General features: G+C 50.1%; 1 protein-coding gene across 1 annotated transcript in view; it reads right to left on the bottom strand.

Annotated features, from left to right (window-relative positions):
* Positions 1–1,748: 1,748 nt before the first annotated feature.
* RAB11FIP1 (RAB11 family interacting protein 1 (class I)) overlaps positions 1,749–8,667 on the bottom strand; it is a 7,142-nt gene continuing 223 nt past the window's right edge. The window contains exons 2-5 of the mRNA XM_009866885.1: positions 7,895–8,337; positions 6,919–7,696; positions 2,903–3,008; positions 1,749–1,967 (exon numbers count right to left, since the gene is read on the bottom strand). Of these exons, the coding sequence (XP_009865187.1) occupies positions 1,749–1,967; positions 2,903–3,008; positions 6,919–7,696; positions 7,895–8,337 (1,546 nt within the window). The remainder of the gene's footprint in view (positions 1,968–2,902; positions 3,009–6,918; positions 7,697–7,894; positions 8,338–8,667) is intronic.

Below are 8,667 nucleotides of genomic sequence, written 5' to 3'. Positions count from 1 at the left end.
GCCAAGAGCTGGAGATGCCGCCAAGACCTTCTGTGATTCAGACCCTCTATTCACAGAAGAGGGCACAGTAGGAAAGAAAGAACCCCTTCCCTGAAGAAAGCTGCTCAAATAAAAATAAAGTTAGAAAAACTGTACCTGAAGTCTTAGAAGACTCTTAATGCTTAAGGCTCATTTCAGCTTAAGCTTCCCGTGAAGGACAGCTCTGTCAGAGAAGCTCTGGATTTTGGTAGTTAGTCAGTTTACAGCAACAAAAATGTGATTGACAGCATTTTCTGAATTTTCCAATAAATGTATACATCTCTAGACAAATATATTAAACTACTCTTCACTAGAAAAATACAGCATTTGAGGTGTCTCCAGCAGTTTTCAGTGTTCTGTGAAAACAGTAAGCAGACTACTAACAGGTTGATAGTCGATCCAGCTGGTCTAGTCTCACAATAAAGTGCTTTGCTGTAGAAAAACTGAGCTAGAGACTCAGCCCTTCTGAGCTGAGCCAGGAGTGAGCCACCAGATCCTGCCAGCTTCTGAAGGAAGGAGTGTTTGCTCTGGTCCACTGCTGCCACCCTCTTGGTATTCCAGCTTTCTCCTAAGCCTTTCACAGACTCCCGCAACCCTGACCCATCCCAGGGATGCAAAGAGGCATCTGGCTTTTCTAAGTCTGAGACAAGAGCTCCCTCAAAAAAACCTCACATTTAGTTTTTCGGGGTTTTTTTAGTTTTTAGATGTAGTTTCTGTGTCACAGGAGACAGGGCAGAGAACATACCTGCCCTGTTGAGCTGCAAAGCAGGCACACGCCAAGGAAGCAGACCGAGAGGTATCGAGTGTAACTAGACCAGCACTTTCTCAGCCACGTACCTTCTCCACTCCATTCGGAGCAGCAAGTCACAAAGCTCCACAGCTACTTAAGACTCCAGAACAGAAACCAGGCGTACCTTTGCCTCCCTCATTTGAACGACTTTCGAATCAGGAATTTCAAGTCTGTAAGAGAGCAGCTTCCGATTTAAAACGCACCCTTGGCCCAAATTCATCGCTACCATTCCTATGGCGGACAAACGTACCGTGACATCTCGCTGTTTCCTATCCCAAAAAAAGCCTGTAAACCCTCCCCAGGGAACGGCTTTGAAACCACACATACCTTAGGAGGTTACTAAGCTTTGCTTCTTCCTTTCCAATCTAAGGTTCAACTGGCATTCAACCAACAGCTTTTAAAACACACACAACCCCTGTGTGGAGCACAAATCTTTGGATTTCTCCAGTGTAGTTATTACTATTTTTTAATAAAAACAATAAAACTCTCAAACTCTACTATACAGGATTTTATATTGCACTACAACTTAAGATATGCAAAGAAGAGTAACGGATCTATCAAAGCCACTACGAATTAAAACCACTTAAAAAAAAAATCTTCATCAAGGGTCATCAGTGCCTTGCTGGCAAGCAAAACACATCAAAAGCCCTTCACCCTTCCTACCACGACCAGCCTTTGGGTTAGATGCCTGAACAGATCTTCCCAAGTAATGGAAAGAAACCAAAAAATAAATAGGGTAAGTTGGCTCCACTGCTGGACTCCGCATACAAGACCTGACGTAACCACGAATCAAAGCGCGAGTTGCTCAACGCAGAAAGAGGGAAGAGGTTGTTTTCCGTGGGCAGCAGGGCCAGTCCCACCCACTTCACATCATCTCCTTATTAACCAAACTCCCCTGGCGGGAATTCAGCCCTTTGTTCCACCAGCGTCCCGAGAGCTTTCACATCTTCCCAGCCTTTTTGTTTCCAGACGCTGAAACGCGGAGAATGTTTGGGGTTTCCTCCATGACTCTGACAAGCAAGTTATCGATGTAGTCCTCGAGCTCGCGCACCTGGAGATCCTTCCTTGTAATCGTATCCTTCTGCTTCAACACCAGCTGGATCAGCTCATCGTGCGTGAGCTGAGCATAAGCGTAGGCAGGATCCGAAGGATCGTATTTCTGAGAGAGAGAAGAAAGGCAACGTCACTACCGACATACGGGCACGGCAGAACGGCAACAGCGCGATACCTGGGAGCTGGCCTGGGGCATTTAAAACACCAACAAACCACTCGCAGCGTTTGCAGCACCGCGGCTGCTCCTCAGGAGTCTGACTGCTCGCTTCCGGGAGGCAGAATAGCTTTTTCACTGTATTTGAAGGAAAAAAAGAGGACTAAGCTCATGCTGCTTATGGCATGGGGACGCAATTTATGGGGCTTAGGCAGCCTCCTCCAGCACAGAAGGTGGGCCGGGAGTGAGAGAGCTGTTACGGACCATAACCAGGTTTTAGCATAAAATCCTGGCCTAACGTCAGTTCTGTAGTTCAACTTCTCCACTTTACACCGAAACAACATCACGCTGGCTCCAGGCAGCAGCCCACCTGGCTTGGCAAAGACACGCGGAAGTTACAGCCCTGCGTCAGCAACCACCATCATTTATGTTTGAATCATTTAACTCGTGTCTTCTTCTTTTCCACTTTCACCAGAAGGAGGCACTGCAGCTATTTTGGTGGTAATTTTTCATTTTCCCCAAGACACCTTTAGAGACAGTAATGGTACCCAGTGATTTTTCCTGCTGCCCCGGAGACGCTTCTAGCCAGCCTCATCAATGTGACTTTTAAGCTACACCCGAGGCCTGGAGGTCTCTTTCGAGGCCAAAGTTACACAAAAAAACTCCTTTAAATCTGAGCAATTACAGAAGATGCACAGCAACGCTGCCCTGAGGTCACTGTCCCCACCTTTGGGATCTGACAGAAGGAAAGTTCATGTCCCCAGGGTATAACAACCACGATTCCTTTTCTACTCAGCACGCAGTTTGCTCACATCTCCTATCGCGAATACACAGACTCTTCAATCTACTGCTGAGTCTTTGCTTCAAAGCGCCTCTCCTCTCCTTACCTTCATGTTCACCTCGAGCAGCTTCTCGTTCACAGTGCTGATGACATCCAGGTTTTTACTTTGAGACTTGTTTGCTGTGGCATTCATTGGCTTCACGGGATGGAGTCTGGAACATTAAACCAGGCTCGTGTTATTTAGGCAGCATGTGCAACACCTGCCCTACGCAGATCATCAGACTAAAAGCAAATACAGCGAGAAATTGAGGAAAATTCCTCCCCTTCTCTATCTCCAGAGAGAGAAGAGATTCAGCTTGAGGAAGACAAGGCATTTCTGTCTAAGCTATAGGCTTTTTGTAAGTACACTCCAGTTCTTTCTCCTGTCTTTACTGACTTACAGCATCGGAGATAAAGAAGCAGTAACAAGGGAAACACACCCTGACCAGCATGTCCCAAAACAGCCGGGTCGCTCTACATGAGACAGAGCTCTACACGCAGAGCACGGTGGCTGTTCCTCTCTCATGTGCTGGTACCGGAGCCTGACTTTTCTAACGAGAACACAGCTGTGGTTCTTGCAACGTATCAAATATTTCTGCTCTCCCGGGACAAACACGTATGAAGTCTTTTGCGATCTGAACTTGTGCCATAAGCTGCCAAAAAGTGCTCTGAGCCCAGAGCTCTGGGCATCCTTAATTCAGATGTATCTGGTGCCAGCAACGACCCTAGGTTGGCATGACAGGACCCAGGACCCGACAAACCCAGGGGCCGGGGGAAGTTCAGGCTGAAGGACACCATGTCACTGCAAAGCACAGTCAGTTCCTGCAGCTGGAGAGGCAAATCTGTGCTCACAGAGAGAAAAAGCAAAGCTCACAGCAGCACCGAGATATTTTCTGCGTTATTTCCCATTTTCTCTCACCTGTGCTTAGGAGACACGGTTTCACCACTCTGCTGAGTTTGGTTAGGGTATGTTTCAGAGGGTGAAACCCATGCCTGAAGAAGCTTCTTCTTGCCAGAATTTCCTGCTTTATCTGCGAAGCCCTCGGCTGTTGGCTTTTTCGGAGACTCTGCTCTACGACTTGGGGCGCCAGAGGGGAGAGAATGAGAGGAAGAGTAGGGCTGGGAAGGACTTGACAGGGAGGAAGAAGAAACAGAAGGCTCGGAGAAGTCACACTCTGCACGCTCCTCAACATCTGCACTTGGTTTCAGCTCTTGTTTCTCAAAACTACTATTGCTCTCCCTCGAACAAGACATCCTACCTAAGCCTGAGTCACCTGCCTGGTTATTGACACCGAGAACACCTACTCTGGCAGGCAGCAAGGGGGGTTTGCTTGGCTTACAAGTACCAGGAGCACTTCCTCCTCCTCCTCCTTCCCCTGGAGCGCCTGGGGTCACACAGGCAGCAGAGCCATCCCAGTGCTCTTTCAGTTCTTCAGGCAAAGGCATTGAACCCAGCGCCTGCTTCCCAGTCTCTGAAACGTTCTTATCTCCCGCAGCGACACTGTGCGTCTCCTGACAGTCACCCAGCAGCTCGTCGTCAGAGCCGCCCTCGGGGATCACCGGCAGGCTGGCCAGCTTCAAACCACGCTCTCCAGCAACTGGAAGAGCAGACTTCAGATTTGTCAGACAGTCCAAGAAATCGTCATCACCTTCGTTTTTCAGATGCCTAATATAATCTCCAAGCACTGGCGGAGTGACAGTCTCTAAGGAGCCACTTGGCAGGCGGCACCCGGGAGCATCTGAGTGTTTGCCATCAGGGATCGGGAGCCCAGGCACAGGTTTGACACCACTGCCTGCAGCAGGCTCAGCACCACTGAACTCCTCAGCTGGAGAAACAGGTGGGCACCTCTTACACAGCCGTGGAGCTGGCCTTGGAGTGACCAACAGCTCACTGCCAGCCCTCCCCACGCCACCTTCCTGAGGGGGCAGCGTGCAAGCTCCCAACGTCGGGTGGATGGGTCCTGCTTGGGAAAATGAGTCACTTCTACCAAGCAGATCTGCCTGGCACTCTAATACGGGTGCACATTCTTCTTGTCTCTTTTCACCAAGGATTTCCTGCTCCACTTCCAGCTCCCTCTCAGGGGAAGGCGGCTGCTCGGCACCGATCACTGGCAAGAGACTCTTGTTACACTTTGAGAGAGAAGCAAAGTGTTTGCTGCCCTTTGCGCAGGACTGAGTATTTACACCGCCTGCTTCCACGCCACCCCGAGCAGCCACCGGCCCTGTGCTGTCACCAGAGAGCTGTGACAATGGGGAGAACCCTGATCCCAGCTCGTGAGCAGGCCCTGCTCGCCCTCCTGCTGCACCTGACCCCGGCAAGAACCCCTCACTGAGATCAGGGTGCTGCTTGCCGCGCTCCTGCCCACCCAAATCCTCACCGCCCAACCCCTCCAGTCCACCAAGGAGAACAGACACGGATTTCCCGTTGCCTAACTTACTCCTTTCCAAAGAATTCTGGACCTGAAGCTGGGGAGAACTGTGCTGCTGCTCTGGAGCCAGAGCGGGGCTGTCAGGAAGGGTGCTGAGAGGGTTTGGCACAGCTTTGGCATCACTAGTTGCAGCCACATCCGAGGAGCCTCCCAAAGCATCACGACCAGCGCGTTTCAGCTCAGCAGGGTGCTCTGCTGAGGAGTGGTCATCACCACAGGGCAGGCAGAACGGGGAAGAACTAGCAACAGCTTTGCAATCTGGCGCATCCGCTTCCCACCCACGCCTGGATGCAAAGGGATTATTGTCATTAAAATGACAATCGGAGCGGGAAGAAGGTGCGGGTGGGCAAGAGAGACCCCGGGAAGCCCACGCAGCAGAGCCTGCAGGACCCTGGCCCCACTCGGAAGCAAAAGGATTATTAACACTGCCAGAGACCTGCCCAGGAAGAGGCGCTTTGGGAACAGAGGCCGCAAGACGATGGGATGAAGGGGAAGTGGCATCACCCTCGGGATCCAGGGCTGCAGGAGCCCTGCCCCACGCAGGGGCAAAGGGGTTCTTGCCATTGGAAAGCTCTGCAGCAAAAGGAGGAGGAGAAGTAAGAGATGTGGGACAACTAGCAATGTTTTCAGACTCTGGCACTTGGTCGTTTCGCCCCATTTTGGAAATGAAAGGATTATTGTCACTACTGATACGGTGCACAGAAAGGAAGGCAGGAAGGGAATCGGGTGCAAGAGTAGGAAGCGCAGCTTTGGTTTCCTCCTCTGAAGACACGCCCAGTCTGCAAAAAGGGACAAAAAACTCGCATGTCACTTGCGGATGCAACACGAGGCAGGAACAGTCAAGCTTTAGCACCAGACTCCATCAACCTCTAACACTGGAGATGAATTAAACTTGCAGGAGACCTCGGAGCCTGCCTGAGAGGCTTCACATACTTAGTGGCATCTTTACAAAGCCCTCAGCTTAGGTGAGAATGCTGCAGGGCTCACAGAGGTTACTGCTGTGGCTGCCTTCTAAGCACTACCTTATCTTTTGCACCCCAGCAATTTTATTAGTATGCACGACACTTCATGTGTGAGACCTTTAAACATGGGAAGCACTGAAAGTAAAGAGTTAGAGACGGACAAAAAACCTAGCCTTATTAGTAGGACACACTCATATATATAAAAAAACCCACAGTTTTTATATATATATGAAGGATAAAGGAGCAGAATTTCCGAAAAAGCCTTGTCTATAAATTCACACACGTGTCCCTCGTGCTGCTGTGAGCAATGCCAAAAGCAGAAGGGATCCAAGATTAACGCTTTTGAAGACCACAGCCAAACGCAGAAGAGAAAAGCAGAGATGTTAGAACTGGTATTTCAGACCCCGGGTACATTTGAGTCCCACAGCCCAGACGAGTTAGTTTTTGCAAGAGATCCAGCAAGAAAAATCGCCCCCACAACACCCGTAAAGGTGCCTGCACTCAGAGAACCACCGTTTCAGCATCACTCACAAGGAGCATCACGATCCCAGTCACTTTTTCACACCAAGAAAGAACTCGGAGTTATTTGTTACGAAGCTCCCAACGGCCAGCTCAGACCCGCCGGGCAACAGGCCAGTGCCGCGCAGGAGGCCGAGCTGCGCATCGCTACCTCCGACGCAAACGCCACTGACCTGGGCTTGACAGCTTTGGTCTTGGCCGGCACGGCAGCTTTTTCGGGTTTCTGCTCTTCCTCGAAAGGGTTGAGCGGCTGCTTATTTGCAAAGATGTTTTCTGAAGGATTCCCTCTGCTTAAACCTGCCGGAGGTTCCAGACGCTTGGCCTCTGGATCACTCTTCTCTTCTGGAACTTTGTTTTCCTCATTCTGCAGGGTCCTGTCAGGAATATTCTCGGCATCACTGGTCTTCACTGCTTCCTTCTTCCCTGTGACCAGAGAGAGCAAGGTAGACTTTTTGTGGTCTGGTTTTTTGGTCTCTTTAATAACCTCGACAGTTGGAGGAACGCTGGTTTCCAGGTGTTCTTCACTGCTAAGCAATTTGTATGATGGCAAAGTCATAGATTTAAAAGTCTCCAGAGACGCAGACCCAGAGAAAGCATGACCAGGAGATGTTCTGCCTGTCTCTTCAGGTGGTTTAGTAGATCTGGAAGACAGGTTCTCTTCTGAAGCAAAGAGCTGCTTCCTCCTGAAGTTGTGAGGAGAGGGGGAAGAGGCTGGAGTGTTGTCCTTCATCGTGTTCTCTTCCATATAGACATGGCTGCCATTGATACACAGACTAGACTTGGAAACGGGATCGCTTTTGGATTTAAGGCCACTGAACAAAGAGAGCCCTTCTTTCTTGGTGTGGTTGGCAGTTACTTGGTTTAGCTGCCTGCTGTCCAAAGCTGCTGTTTTGCGAGATTTAAATACAGGAGGAGGAGAGGACGTCTCTTCCAGGGCGTTTCCAAACACTTCTGGAAAAAATAAACAGGGAGAAATTCAGGAGGCAAGAACATCCCTTCCCTCTGATGCTCACTACCGACAACCTCAGTGCTTCAGAGTCACCCATGGACGGCACCAACAGAAACACGGCGAGCGTGAGCGTACCAGCCGCTGCCACACTTTCGGGGTCCCCCATCCCTGCCCGCCCTGAGCAGAGCACCAATACTCACTCTCGGAGGTCGGAGAGGTCTCTGACTCCTCGTCATCCCACTGCGGCTGGAAATCGCCGGGCCGGAGCCGAACCCTCTCGGTGACAGGCAGCTGCGTCGGCAGGACCGACATGGACTGGGAGAGAGAAGTCTTGTGCAGGCCAGGTTTGGAAAACAGGGTTTTGAGCTTTGACTTCTTCTTCTCCTTCTCGATTGACTCATCTTCGCTGTCAGCGGAGGAGTGAGTGGCGCTGGGAACAACGGCCGAGGCTGTGTCGGACAGGGCGCTGCTCCTCTTCCCCTTGAGCTTGTCTTTGAGCTTGCCGAAGGGAGACCGAGCCTTGTCTTTCGCGGACAGATCAAACATGCTGGCCGTCATGTTGCTCCTCATGAACTGGATGTCCACTTCGATCTCCCCTCTCTCCTTTTCCTTTTTCCCTGGCTTGGAGCGAAGCTTGTACCACCTGCAGAAGCAAAGAGATTTATTTTACAAAGCAGTTCTCGAGAGGCACGGGTAACTTAGAACAACAGAGGGTGTTTATGCTTTAAAAACTGAATAAGCCTACAGTATTAAAAAAAAAAGCCTTTAATCTTACAACTACGTCATAATCATACGGCCTCAGGTGCCAAGGAAAACACTTCTTATCACAAATAGAAAGTTATGAGCAAAATTTGTTTTAAAACCCAGACCAGGAAGGGTTAAAAAAAAGAAGGGGAAAAAAAACTACAACATGGAATTCCTGTATTTCAGCTCAGCCTCTCTCTTCTGTCATTTTATCTAGCTTCCCGAAATT

Source organism: Apaloderma vittatum, unplaced genomic scaffold (genome assembly GCF_000703405.1).
Source record: "Apaloderma vittatum isolate BGI_N311 unplaced genomic scaffold, ASM70340v1 scaffold37543, whole genome shotgun sequence".
Classification (NCBI taxonomy): Eukaryota; Metazoa; Chordata; class Aves; order Trogoniformes; family Trogonidae; genus Apaloderma; species Apaloderma vittatum.
Note: the sequence above shows the minus strand (reverse complement) of the source record. Positions and strands in the feature narration are given on the sequence as shown.